Raw genomic sequence first — 14,537 nt, 5'->3', positions numbered from 1 at the left:
TACTAAATATTCTTCTTTTTGCAGCAATTTGGCTCCATTTTAGATGTGGAAATTATATTTAACGAACGCGGATCAAAGGTATGCACAATTTCTTTACAATCTCTTATGTACCAAATTTTCGACATGACAAGAACCCTATTGAATTATGAAAATAATCAATCTGCGACTTGATACCTGCTGCACTTAACGAATCTTGAATCGACAGGCAGAGAAAACTAAAATCGAATCGAATCACTTTGATTTTAATGCAGCATTAATGCTGCGATTTGAATTTGATAAAGAAAAGCCTTTCGCGTGCGAAAAGGCCCGCCTTGAACTCCGATGACGAGCACATTCATTCCAAAGAACGCAAGCGAAGTCGGGCGCCAAGTTTTGTTTTATTTTCATAATTTAATTTCCACAAGTAAAGCAAATACAGAAAATATAAAATATAATTAACCCCGCATATTTCTTTGCAAGATACAATAAATAAATACTAGTGTTCTAATCATTCTAATTCGGACTTGATGATTATATATCAAATGAAATGGGAATTTTCTCTTTCTTTACTGCCGAGCGTTCATTTGTTGCTTTTATTACGGTTCGATGGAATTTCCGAATTTCAACTCATCAAGATTATTGGGGGTTCGCCACTTTTAATACTCGTCAATATTTGCTTATCACAAATAACTTTCAATAATCAAAATGTAATCAGAAGGACGGGTATTATCGCCTCTCACTTTTATGTTCTCGTTTTCGGTTTATTTTTCACTCTACTTATTAAAGGGTTACATCTATATGTATATTCTTCGAGTTTAGAAATTTGAACAAAATTTAAATTTAAACTAAATTTAAACAAAAAAATCATGGACGTAACCCGTTAATGATTAATAAAATTTTCCAAACGCTTTGTACATTACAATATTTTCTCTCCCTCGGGTGCAATAAATGATTCAAGCAAACGTTTTTGATAAAACACTTTATCCGATCGATGCATAATATTGATTTCGATTCACTTACTCCCAAAATTTACGTTTCATCTCTGCTCATTATTTATTAATTTCATCTCTCTTATTAATTATTGATACTCTACTTATTGATACCGATATGAAAGATATGTTGATTTTCCGCTTACATTAGTTGTAGTTTGATATTAAATGTGGTGAAGCACCGTTCCCTGGCTGTTTACAACAAAATATATATTATATATACTCGAGTTGACACACTTATATTTATATATATAAAACTTTTGCCGCCACCCCCACACACACGAGAACGATTTTGTGCCGCAGATTGTTTTTGTTCACACGTACTTTACACCCTTTTCGGCGTCTCGCACGTGCGCTACCCCAGTAAGCCTCCAGGATTCAATAATTTAACATTTAACTATATTAATCGAAACTTTGTCGAAGAAGTGAGTTGGCAACTTGCTAATTTCTCGTGCGAAACTTTTAGCCGAAGTTATCTTGACGTTACAAATTGAATGCTTAATTGAGTTTGTACCCAAGTCAACTTGTGTTATTAATGAATCATTAAATAAAATAAAAAAGTTTCTTGAACGAATTTGCTGCTGATACTGAGGGTGGTGCATTTGCGAACGTTTGAAATTTGCAACATGCGTCGTTTGAGAGACCTATCAGGAAATGCGCGGGGTGTTTGTTTTTGGATATTAATTTTTGACTTTGTGTTATGGTATTTACATTGATCTGGCTGCTATATTTACCCATTTATTGTGATTGATAAATGGACGGCTACTTGATTAGTTTTAGTTTTTGACTCACGGTGTGTTCACACAGACGTAGTTACCAAACTTGCGTTGGAATCTCTTTTGTTTTTAATTTTCGTTAACTCTTCATTGCCGATACAAGTGTCTTGACTACTTTCTATATCTTTTTGTTTGATTTTTGATATTTGGAATTGCTATAAATAACCAAAACACGATCACACATGCAAAAACTACACCAAATTTTGAACAAAAGAATAAATAATGAATTAGATTTATGTAGGTAAATTTTAAATGTAAAATCATTAAGTAAACAAACAGCATACTTGATCTTAAACTTGATACATTGCATTTGATTTGGTTTTGTTGACCTTTTTGACTTTGCGATTTGAATTGAATTTGACTACCGATTCTCCTGGTCATGATTATGGCGATTGGTGATGATTATGATGATATGACAATGATGGGCCGATTATTGAATGTTCTGACTGAATGTTTGGCATCATGTAATCTCTTGCTAGTACTATTCTAGTAGATGTATGTATTAATCCTCGGCGCGGGCGCGTTTTGGGGCCAAAGGCGGGCCGAAAACACTCCGACGAAGAAGTGTGTGCTGCCACGTTGTAGCGAACGCTTTTGTTGTTCTTTTTTGGCATTTTACTGCTGTACTTTTTGGCAAAACACCGACACTTTGCGGGAGCGCCCTCCACCATATTCACGAATTAAAACTCAGAAAATTAGGGTCACCACCATCTATGTAAATAGAATTTTATTCTTATATTTTGTTGCACATCGGGGCAAATGAACAGAAAAAAGTAAAGAAATTTGAGCAAAAATATTGACTGTTTGAAGATGAGACGTTCACTAATAGAGCTCTGATACTGCTGACTTAGTGAGAGTAAACTTTTTCGCAACGAACGAAAATCGAGCCGATATAATTGTCGAGATGAGAATAAATTATAAATATTATACATATGGAATGATATGAAGCTTTAACAGTGTAGTAGTTCTAACGTAACGGAGCTTCTAGACGCATGACGTCTAACGTAACTATGTCATCATGTCATTTGCACGCTGTTTTAATGCATGTCTTTGTCTGTCTGCATGCAGGGGTTCGGTTTTGTAACATTCGCAAATAGTGCTGATGCGGACCGCGCACGAGACCGACTTCACGGCTCCGTTATTGAGGGAAGAAAGATAGAGGTGTGCATGAATTCTCTCGTTTATTATTATTATTATATATTATTATTGTTATTATTACGAAAACATATCCCGCTCTTCCCTTTCGACAAATACCCACCACCGACCACCGCAAAATCTCCCCCCTGAAGAACCCCATCGAGAACAAAACAAAAAAGACGAACGAGTTTAAGGACCCCAGAAAAACAGAGGACGATGCCAGAAAGCAGGTTCAATCTGTGGAAAGAGAAAACCAAAATTTATCAATTGAGTCGAAATTTTGTTGCTGAGAACTGCATCTTAACTACACACAGAATACACCACCCCCTTGGTAAAACAAGGTCAAAACAACCTCCCTCGTGTGGCTTGCGCTGGCTTCTTTTTATTATTACTATCGTATCTAAGTGACTAACAATTTGCCGCCTCCACCCCACTCGTACATGAACCCGAGACGACGACACGACCGACGATCTACTACCAACCAACTAGCCAACCGGCGATTTGATGCTAATTATTACCTGTGCTTCACACGTGTTGTGTTTTGACGTTATTTTGCCCAAACACACGAAATTTTAAAAAACAAAGCAAAAAAAAAACATCACCGAGCACCACACTGTTTACCGATTCTCTATGTCTCTCCCAGGCGGAAGTCGAAAAAATGACAAAGCTTGACAAAAATTAAGCCCACACACACGAGCCCGCGCGCTTTGCACACCACACCCGCGCACATTCAGTGCGTGTGTGCGTTGGGGGGTGTGTGCGCGTGGTGCGAGATTGATTGGTGCTGACGGTGTGTAGTTGTCCACAACCCCCGAACAAACCACCACCGTCCTCTCAACCCGCGTCACACGCGCGCGCACGCAAGAGCCTCGCGTCGACCGCTGAGGTAAGTGGGTAACGATCGGAGAGCAGGAGATGGCGTCGCACCAACCACCATCACCACCAACACCGATACCAATCACCCTCCGATCAGAAAAAAGAGATACGAATTTTCAACCACCGTTTCCCGACATCTTTTTCCTACCGGTGTCCGTAAACCACACAGTTATGGAGAAAGACGAGCAGCAAATCCTGCCGGCTGAAGGAACTGCAGCTGTGATTAAGGGTGATTTGACAAATTGGGCATTGATTGCAACAAAATCGGGGTTTTTACACGAGGTGGAGAACATTTTTCGAACAGATTTTGGAAATTCTCAACTCCCTTAATCCCTGTTCTTAAATCCTTTTACATCATAAATCAAACATAAAATAACAGACTTGAACTTCAAGATGGAAATTAAATTCTAATTTAATTTATAATTTTAATAATCTGTTATTTTATGGTTTGTATGTGGTTTACAGACACCTAGACTACCCCTTGATAACCTTAAGCAACTTAGACGTTAAGGATAACAATGAAACAGGATTAACTACTTGAGTCAAACGAGGAAATGCATCATTTATCAACGCCACAATTAATCATGGAATTATGCAATTTCGTGAAGCTAGCTAGACAGCTTTGGTAATCCTGCTTCGTTCGTTGCACGCGAAAACGCAAATTAAGCGAACGAACTCAATTTTTTTATTCATTTTGCAAATGTTTTGTTTTGCAAAGGGTTGCCGGGACAAGAAATATGTCGGTATTAAAATGTTACACATTCAATACCTAAATAAATTACATTGTCACGAGCATACATCGCATAAAAGGCTACAAATAAAGTAAAATATATAGAATTGTAAAAGATAGGACTTGCAATGGCCTTTTATGCGACACTCGTGCACTTGTTTTGCATAATTTGCGTTCGCGACAACCTAATTATAATTAGCATTTAAAAAGCCTAGTATTGTACGTTGTCAGGGAATTAATTAAGAGCCGCAAACTCTCCTCGGTGACGAGACGGAACAAAGTTTCCTCGCCGAAGAAGTTTGCGCCAGGAATTCGCACGGAGCTGCCAGTTTGCGCGTAATTAACAGACATTTGCCAAATTTAACTAAAATAGCGCATCCCACCTGAAGTGTGGTGTTAAAACTAAAACCAGGCCTGGGAGACTGTTCGGGAACTCCATGGCAACTTGTGAAAGAAATTGTAGTCTATTGATGTCGATTATATTCGATGGATTCAAACGCTGGCAGCTTTGTTGGATTCTATGAAAAAACGAACCGAACTAATTTGGGGCAACCTCTTTCTTTTTTTCTCTCTCACTCGCAATTCGACGATCAGGTGAATAACGCCACGGCACGAGTGCAAACCAAGAAGCCGCCGCCATTACCCACAGGTTGGTATGCGGTCTCGGACTGTGATTTTTTTCTCTCCATACATTTTTACTTCCTATAAACATTACAAAACATATTTGACATGCACCAAAAAATACTTGCATATTGGACACTAGGTACATAAACACTTTATTATTTTCTCCTATACTTCTCTATTGTTACCACATACTGTTGATTTGAATTACTGGAACGTGTTTCGGCTTTGTGCTGAAATTTTTGTTTAATGTTTTATTTTTGATACGCGTGCGCCTCTGGTACGCACGATTAATTGCATCTGCAAATGTTCCACACTGACAATGTTTCTATATTTGTAGTTTACGTTGACTCTTTACAATAACCTTTGTTTTCCGTCTCGGTGGCGCCTCTTTTCTTTTATTATTACTGTTTATGTTACCTATCTCTTGCGTTTGATTTTGTTTGTTTCACGTTTCTCGCTGGAGAACACACACCTAACACCTCAGTACACCAGTATACAGTATACAGGGTGTCTGTGCGCATTGAGTTTGATTTTTGATATTACTTATATTTACTATAGGGAGCATGCGGCGCTTATTAATTTCTATTGTTTCATTATGATATGAATACGAATAATCTTGTTATATATAAACATTGTGACACGTGTTTCACTAGATTCACTGACTGGTAATTTTATGACATACTTTAATGTACAATTGTGTAATTGGTAATTGTTTTCAGTCGCACAATAGTCGCATATGAAATTTGTATTAATCCATACTCGAACGTGTCTTGGACTTCTCAGCCAATCAAATGCAAATCAACCAAAGATTATAATTAATGAAGTATCGTGTGTAGTCTTTTGATTATTTTGCATTTGTTGTGGTTGAGCGTGTCCAAAGCTTAAATGCATTTGAGATCCTTACAACAGCTGAATGTTAAAAATGCATTTTGTCGCTTCCTGGTTAATGTTTCCTTCTTTATAAAACTAATATTATAATGAAATATTGAACGAAAGCGAAATCTAAAAATTAATCGACGAACAGACACCTTGTATATCTACCAGATATAATTACAACCCGAGTCAACAAGTTGTTAACCACGATTAATCAGAGCTCTCTATTTTTCACGTTTAGCCGATAGTTTTATATATCAAATAATTTAGATGGTTAGGATAATAGTCTTCTAGTCACAGACAAGAAACACTCAAATCATTCAAAAATCGCAAGACACACTTTTTTAACCATTGTTTTTCAGCGTGTGAGTGTCGACGTGGCGTTAATCATGATGTGCTTGATGTTGTAGTTCCTATGTGCGTCCAATGGCCGGAAGCGCTGCGGGGCGTCGCGGCAATTCAGCGGGGGCGCGCGCGCGCCGCCGCCTACCCGGCCGCCGCTGCGGCAGCTGCAGCTTTCGCCCGCCACCCGGCGCCGCTCGCCGGCGCGCTGAGCTACACGCCCGTGCTGAATACGCTGCCGGTTGACGCCGGCGGCGTCTACTACGATCCGTTTTTGGCGGCGCACGCCGCCGATCCTAACTACAGGTTGCAGGTACGTGACTACGCCGCCTTCCAACACCATCACCACCCTCAGTTCCATTACTACCCATACGGCGGCCGCCATCATCACCATCGGCGCTCGCGTCGACACAGCTCGGACGTCGACGACGGGTACGACGATGATGATGATGATTGTCGTCCTTCCTCGAATCCCGACGCCAGGTGCAAGAGCGACTCGCCGTACCCGCCGCACAAGAAGAGCCGCGTGTGTAGCGATGAGGACGAGAGGGATTGATGTCTCGCGCATCCTTCTCGTTGTTTTACAGTATCTGAAAACAACATAACGTAATTTGGTTTTCGCCCTAAAATTTGTGCTAACAGCGGAATTTTATTTTTTAAGATTTTATCTAAAATATTATAATGGATGGTATTGGATGTTGCGCACTCACACAACACGACTTGAACGTAACTAAGCGATTTAACATTAAATGTTTTTAAAATAGACTTAACTAACCAAAGATATCTCTCACTTAACATCCAATATCACTATTATTTAGCTTATTTGTTTCAAGAAGTACTAGAATTAATTTGTTAGTTTTCGTATTTATTACTATATATGTTTTCAAGCTCATATTGATACGTTAAAATGTTTTCCAAGTTAAGTTGATGTGTGCATACTACAAAACTAAGTTAAGAAACGCATCTTTCATGTGTCGATATTGCACTTTAAGTATTCTATTTCGTGCGTATTTCGTACATTTTAAAATAATTGATTAAATAAATATGTTATTAGAAGCGAGAGAACCTTCTATGTGTGTTCAACCAAATGTGAATAAATATGTTATTGTGGTCAAATCACTAATAACATGTTTATTTAGTTCTTATACAATTTTACTCACTTTTAGTTGTTTTTTGTTTATCAATTTCCGAAGTTTAATATTCTTTTATACTGTTCAGCACATAAGTTGTTCCTATGTATCTAATGTATTCTTAATTCTAGTTGCCCAGACCAGAAGAGTTTGGACGCGAATCAAATCCATCTGTTCCCACTATTAAATATAGTTGTTCCCACCCCCCTTGTTATATGATGAATGTGTTTTTATCTTTTAGCCGATATTGCAGTAACAAGTGATAACACGCTGGCAATCTCAATCTCAAAAAAGGATCTTGCCGAGTCAGTGCCATAAATATGTTCAAATTAATGAAGATGGCGAGCGTTGCTATCAGTTGTTAGCTGCAAGATTGTCATAGGGATGGAACGAATGTGTACATAATCATCCACCCACCCACACACACACACGGTCTGCGTGTGCTTTCGATGTGGCATGGCCTCTAAGTGTGCATGGCTCGGTTTTGTTTTAGGCCGCAGCGGCAGCCGCACCGCTACTAAAAACACCTCTGTCGACTGCCCAACAGGCCACCTACGCGGCGGCAGCCACCTACACGGCAGTCGCCGCCCGATATGGGGCAGCGGCGGCGGCGCAGCCGGTGGCTGGCTATGCGACCGTTGCCGGCTACGGCCGCGACTACGAGCCGTACCTGGGTCACGGTATTGGACCAATGGCAGGCTATGGGGTAAGAAATTTCAAACATTTCTATTCAAACTTAGCGAACTGAATCATATTTGAGTTATTGAATTAATCGAAAATAGGGCAACAGTGTTTATGTTTTGGTTTATTTTTGATTAAGTTGGTACGTATTAAGTATAATTTTTAATCAATATCTAGTTCAATATCACAAATGATCAACTTAGAATTAGTAGAAGTAAAATTACGGCATTTTCACTAGTTGGATGCGCTCAATTTTTTTTCTAATAGTTACATTGGTTGCCTACGTCAGGACACCGTACCTGTGATATTTCGAATAATTCGATTAGCAATTCGTTTATAAATCGTTTAGTTAGCTTTAATTTAACTCGAAGAATGTAAAAAAAAGTTTAGATTTAAGATAAGACACGATTCATTCTTACTTCTTTTCGGTTGTTAAACATGCATAATTTATGCAACATAGCATGCGCATAAAACTTCAATATTTCAACGCTAAAAATATAATATTATCTTATCACGATGATTATTTTTACTAATGCCTTGTTTTATTTTTAGGCCGCTGTGTATAGGAGTGGATACAACCGATTCGCACCATATTGAAAAGGAGACATATCGGCAGCTCTCGCGACGGCCTATAATTGAAGTAAAAATGAAACAAACAAGAAAAATACTCACACGATGTACATGTACGTAGCCAAAGAGCTGTTTAACTCACTAACGTACCCTTGTGATATTCCTTCAGCTCTCTCTATATATTTCTAACAATTACAAGTCTTAAACACAAGCAGGCGCGCTTAAGCGCCGCGCGAAAGAAACGCATGACAAAAGCATAAAAACATTACAGAATTTAAAACAAATGAAGACGAAACTAAACGAAATTCAAATTTGCGTCACGGTCTGACTCTATAATTGATATTCATATTGATATACATATATAAATATTATATTTAAATATCTTAGTTCGTAAACGAAGAAAATGTGTCATATTTCTTAAACTATAAACATGCAGGAAGTAAGAAGCGGTAAAAGCGAGTGACGGAATCACAGCGCATAACACGAACAGTGAGATAACTGATAAATTAACGATAGATAAAAATATTCATTATATGAAAGCAGTACGAGTACGGAAACTTATCACACAAATATTGTAAACATAGCTGAGTAGATTTGCCCTCCCCATTTTTCTCGCATTGAGAATTCTACCAAGTGCATCACAATTTAGGATTTATGTTAAAAACATACATTAGTAGATTAGTATTAACAAACAAATGCAGGTTGCAACATGTTATGCGAGCACAAAAGTTGATTTCGAATGATTTTCTTCAAATTTTGTTGGTTTATATATTTATTACATTATTTGACTTTCTCAATACGCTAAAGTCGCTCGAAATACGTTTAATATTGTTTAATTATATTATTCTGGTTAGTTTAAGTTTAGCGTTAGTTTTTGCCGACTCTAATAAGTTAGGGACATAGTAGTTTAATGATGATTTATCGAACAATAAAGAGAACAAACCAAGCAACAAATTAACTAAACAAAATAGTTCGAGATGTATTGAAGGAGTCTAGTTTGAGAGAAGTAATAATTACTAATTATTGATAGTTTGTACATATTCATGATTGCGATTAAAGTTTGTAGTTCGATTTAGTTGACTCTTGGATATCGAGCAAACTGGCTGAACAAACGCAGAATAACGCATGTAATTAATGACGATATGAATTGATAAGTATGTCGTATGCACTGATTTTTTTTAAACGATTATTATTATTTTTATATGTCGTATACTAGCTATAGGTATCAAAGATGATTTACATATTTAGTGCATTGATATCTCAATATCAATAAGAAACAAAGATAGAAAGAAAAAAAAAACAGTGCGAATATTGAATCTCGAATCTAAATGTGAGTTATTCACATTGCCACACAAGAGGAAGGAGTTCGGCGGATGTGGACGATTTTTGATCACAGAATGTTGTTGACTTTTGAAGTTCAACTAAAACCAATGCCAAATCTACTTCATTTTAATCGATGCATGTTTTGACTAAAGATTTTCATACTTAGATACAGTACTGTAGTGTCAGGCACACTTGTTAGGGACAAGTTATATGCGTAACAAATGTAACAAAGCTAGCTGACCGTTGTTGTCTTCATTTTCATGTTAAACAATCGGGAATCAACGAATCAAAATTAATGTCGAAGCAGTTGCGCGCAACATGTTTGCGAATACATTTCTGTACATGCATTAATTTTGATTCAATTCGTGACTCTTTTAAAGTTTTAATGACACGTAATTTACTTGACTACGCAGCTCTCAATCATGATTTAATTTAGCCGTAATTAAACATAAACTAAGTAAGTACATACATATCTCGAATATTTCCAATTTCTCCCCATGTTTCCCTCGACAACGATTTCAATATTTCTGCCAATGTATTGATTGCTCTCTTGCATGGACCGTGATCGAAAATAAACGGCAATTTCATTTTTTGATTCAAAACTCAGCAGGCCCGCTCTAGTCTCAAGTTTTTTTAAACCTTTTTTCGTGTACAAATACTGAGAGAATCGTTTACTCACACACAACACACGCACACATACAATAACCGACATTAACATAACATGCAAGTACATTTAAACATTACAACTAAACTAGAAACTTATTATTAAGATCTACGATCCATTTTATGTTAAATACAATATGATAATACCTATAATAAGCATAAGAAGAAGAGTAATATGAATATTTTACGTTTATTGTAAAAGCACAAACTTGATAATATTGACAAGAGAACAAAAAGAAAACAATACATTATTACGTATTTACTGTATTTTTCGTTGTTTTATTTTTTGTTTCGTTTGTTTTACGCTTGCTTCGATTTTATTTTGAGAACAAGTATGCAGTATTATATAAAAGATGATATTAATTAAAATTGAAATACTGAATATTATGAAATTCACTTAAACCTTTTGTATATAAATGTGAGCGTTAGAAAAATCGCGTGTGCGTTGCTTTGCTTCTACCTAAGTTGCGGTTGCCATGGATACTATCGAGGGTTGCCGTGGATGCACAACACTTGTTTGTGAATTCGACTGTTACTTGCATTGTCATCTCATTCTCCTGTTGATCATCGTGTGCACCGCATTCAAATACTTTGTAATGGGGTCGTACGATTTGCAAGTTGAATCTTTGCGAAAAGTGAATTTCGTATTAGCTGATAAACCAAACTATGCTAGTAACTTGATGTTGCGTTTTCCTTTCCATCAACTTGCCGAAGTGTTGCCGTTGAACGTTGAGGTTATCAGGTAAGTGCAAACTAATTTCAAAACAAAAAGTACCTATTTGTGCACGTATTTGTTTCAATTTTGAAGAAGAACAGAAATTATAATTTAAAATTGCGTTTTGAAACTTTCAGCCAACTCTGCGCTCTATTTACGGAATTTGTAAAACACGACGAAGTTCAAGAGCATCTGCCCACTATTATGAGATTTTATTCTCAAATTATTGCATTTCACATCAACAGTGATGATTGTGATTTCGAGATCTTGGTGAAAGTATTGACGGAATTACTGGGCGCCATGCGGAGGTAAATTTTAAATAAGCTCCTAATCCAAAATTATTTATTTAAAACTTGTGCGCCGCAATAACAAAATTTTTATCTTTTCAAATAATCATTTTTTCTGTGATCGTATCTATGGCGTTCTACTAGCCTACGTTTCAACTTTTTGTTTGTAAACAAAGTAACATGGATTGACACGTGATCAGCCTACTATCATTTTATGATATGGTTACGAGTTAAAAATTAATCAATCCATAATTGCGTATAGGGCTGTAGCACTGGGCGTAAAATGCGAATGCGCATTGTTAATGAAAACTCTTCACGCCGTCGCACATCATCCCACTGTGATGAATGTTGAGTTAAGATTGGCAGCTATCACTTTTGCGTATTATATCGATTGTTGCCCTGTGAAGGAAGAACATTTCGAGGAATTATGCGCTGGAATTTGGAAGGTTGCTCATCGCTCAGATAATGAAGTTCGCTTAACATTGGCGCGTGCTCTACTTTGGTAAGTACCAATGTTCGGATGTCCATTACCCTAGTTTTACTATTATTTTACACATTTCCAATTTTCATTATTCGTAAATTTCTCTTGCTAAACATCTATCTATAGTAACAATTTAAACGACGTGTTTTGCTTTGATACATATTGTTTTGTAGTAATATCCCATCTGATGACCTTACTAATTACCAAGACGTTATACGTTACTTAATAAAAATGATAAAAATAGTCACTAAGGTAAGTAAAATGTGTGCAGCGGGATATAAGCACGCCTGAAACATTCTATTGTTTATTTCAGTGTAAAGAAGCAATGACAAAACAAATATTGGTGTGCGTAAAAGATATTTATGCAAAATGTACAGCCAAAACAATCCGATTACGTATTTCTGTGGCACTCGCCGAAACGAACTTTCCGAAAAATCTTGCGCAATTTTTTCTCACTGACGACAATCTTAAGTTAATGCACGAACTTTTCTATCATCAGATAAGTGTACTGTTTGAGAACACTCCGTGGAATTCCACAAAGGAAAGGAGTCTTTTAGCAATAATTAGAAACTTGGATAAGCCGTTCCTGATGAATACTGTTCCTGAAGATGGCCGTACCGATTTTGATTTGATTGTGCATTTTTTTGAGGTGGTTTATACCGAGTAAGTCTGCATATTGATAAGTACTGAACCTAGTATAATGTAAATTTTAATAGTGTGAAGTGTGACAAGAAACAACTTCTTACGTTTATTCTGAAGCTGTATGCTCAGAAATTACCAACTAACCCTGCAGTACTGAAATCAGTCTATCTTCTATTTGCCGCCTGTGTGGGGTTGGAATTAACCACGGCCGAATGGAAATTTCAGAACGAATTGCTATTATCTCTGCAACATTCAGATGATCTTGAACACTATCTTACTTACCACATTGCCCAAATTCTCTGGGTGATTAAATACGGAAGTAGAATTTTAAAGTGGCGCGTCGTTACCATGTGGATCAAACAAAAAGACGAGGCAGTCTTAGGTGTTCTTCTCAAATGTCTAAAAGAAACTGAGCAGCAAAAAATCATGTTAGATGTGGTCTGCAATGAGGATGATGTGCTAATAAAAGATCATGCAGTACAACTGTTTCTTCTGGGCACTCCCAATTCTAGAGCTATACTAACCCACTTGTTGTTACGCCAAAATCTTACTGTAAACACACTGGATTGCATCATGAGAGGCAGTCCACAAGAGATGACCTTATGTAAAGCGGAAAACCCGCAATTCAAGAACGTGCTAGGGATCATCCGTGCGATTGTGCATCGCTTGATCAACATCATTACCGATGAGAAAATTGGTATCTTGGAATGCACTAGGCATAAGATTCTAGTACATCTGCACAATACATGCTGGCAGCTTAGCAGGACCGAATACGCGGAGTGTTTTGTAATTGGGAAGTTGGTAAAAGTGGTCATTGCTGCGACAAAGAGTTCAAGCCCTAAAGATGCGTGCAACGCGTATCAGTTTTTATTGTTAATAGCTAACACACAAGTATGCAAAATGCAATTGGCGTAAATTAGTAGTTTAATAATTTTTCTACGTTATTAGGTGCACATGAAAATTGCATTGGCAGAAAACATCATAATTGAACCCGTACCACTACACGAAGATAGCAAGTTGATTCTGTGCGCCGTGCGTTTGTTTCAATATATTTTGAATCCGGCGTATGGTGAGCACCGGCTCATCTCAGTGCAGGGGCGGCAACTCGGCCTGTATCACAACATGATGGAGGTACTCACTTTTAAAGATGGTATTGTAGGAGATGCCGTTTACAACCTGGTAGTGACTTTGCTGGAGACCTATGAGGAGTGCGTTGCAAGTCTTATCAATATATCCGCTATCCGTCTGCACTGCCGCAATTTGAATGTTAACGTTTACTTTGTCAAATACTTAACGATTTGGTGTCAGCAAGCGCTCAAGTATAAGTACGTCCGCATACCGGTAAGGAACATTGTGCCCTTCGTTCGACGCTTGGATTCGATTCAGTATAAAGATGCTGATTATGCTGTATTGAGACAAATTACGGTTGGTACAGAGGAATGAGTTTGGAAAAAAGCTACGACTTCTTATGAATAAGTAAACTTAGAAAATTATCTTTAACTTTAAAGCATTATGGTTTATTTCTGTAATACAAGCTGCCCAAGTCTTCTTTGTTGGGTTTATTATTAACTCTTTGACTTGGTGCAGCTAAATTTGCGCGTGGATCTAATTATAGTTTGTGCTTTATGCGTTTAGATAGGCATTATTTTTATATTTAGATGTGCGATGGAGTTTTTAGTGTCCCAAGCGCGGTACTTATAGCTGCACGGAGTTACACTA

General features: G+C 37.4%; 2 protein-coding genes across 3 annotated transcripts in view; both read left to right on the top strand.

The window, feature by feature from the left end:
* Positions 1–10,960, top strand: part of Rbfox1 (RNA-binding Fox protein 1) — a 46,039-nt gene extending 35,079 nt beyond the window's left edge. For both annotated transcript variants that reach the window (XM_065307916.1, XM_065307915.1), the window contains exons 3-8: positions 25–78; positions 2,813–2,905; positions 5,082–5,136; positions 6,395–6,639; positions 7,950–8,162; positions 8,690–10,960. In XM_065307916.1, coding sequence (XP_065163988.1) covers positions 25–78; positions 2,813–2,905; positions 5,082–5,136; positions 6,395–6,639; positions 7,950–8,162; positions 8,690–8,734 — 705 coding nt within the window. In that variant the 3' untranslated portion in view covers positions 8,735–10,960. The remainder of the gene's footprint in view (positions 1–24; positions 79–2,812; positions 2,906–5,081; positions 5,137–6,394; positions 6,640–7,949; positions 8,163–8,689) is intronic.
* Positions 10,961–11,078: 118 nt separating this feature from the next.
* LOC135796031 (uncharacterized) lies at positions 11,079–14,452 on the top strand. Its single transcript, XM_065307912.1, has 7 exons — positions 11,079–11,435; positions 11,546–11,716; positions 11,958–12,197; positions 12,350–12,428; positions 12,490–12,839; positions 12,893–13,709; positions 13,767–14,452. The coding sequence occupies exons 1-7, from the start codon at positions 11,170–11,172 to the stop codon at positions 14,259–14,261; spliced, it is 2,418 nt and encodes an 805-aa protein (XP_065163984.1). The 5' UTR covers positions 11,079–11,169; the 3' UTR covers positions 14,262–14,452.
* Positions 14,453–14,537: the final 85 nt, after the last annotated feature.

Source organism: Atheta coriaria, unplaced genomic scaffold (assembly GCF_025399875.1).
Source record: "Atheta coriaria isolate IRGN ID8LTWV9N9 unplaced genomic scaffold, Caltech_Dcor_3.1 hic_scaffold_7_pilon, whole genome shotgun sequence".
Classification (NCBI taxonomy): Eukaryota; Metazoa; Arthropoda; class Insecta; order Coleoptera; family Staphylinidae; genus Dalotia; species Dalotia coriaria.
The sequence above is the reverse complement of the archived record's forward strand: the minus strand, read 5'-3'. Positions and strand labels throughout refer to the sequence as shown.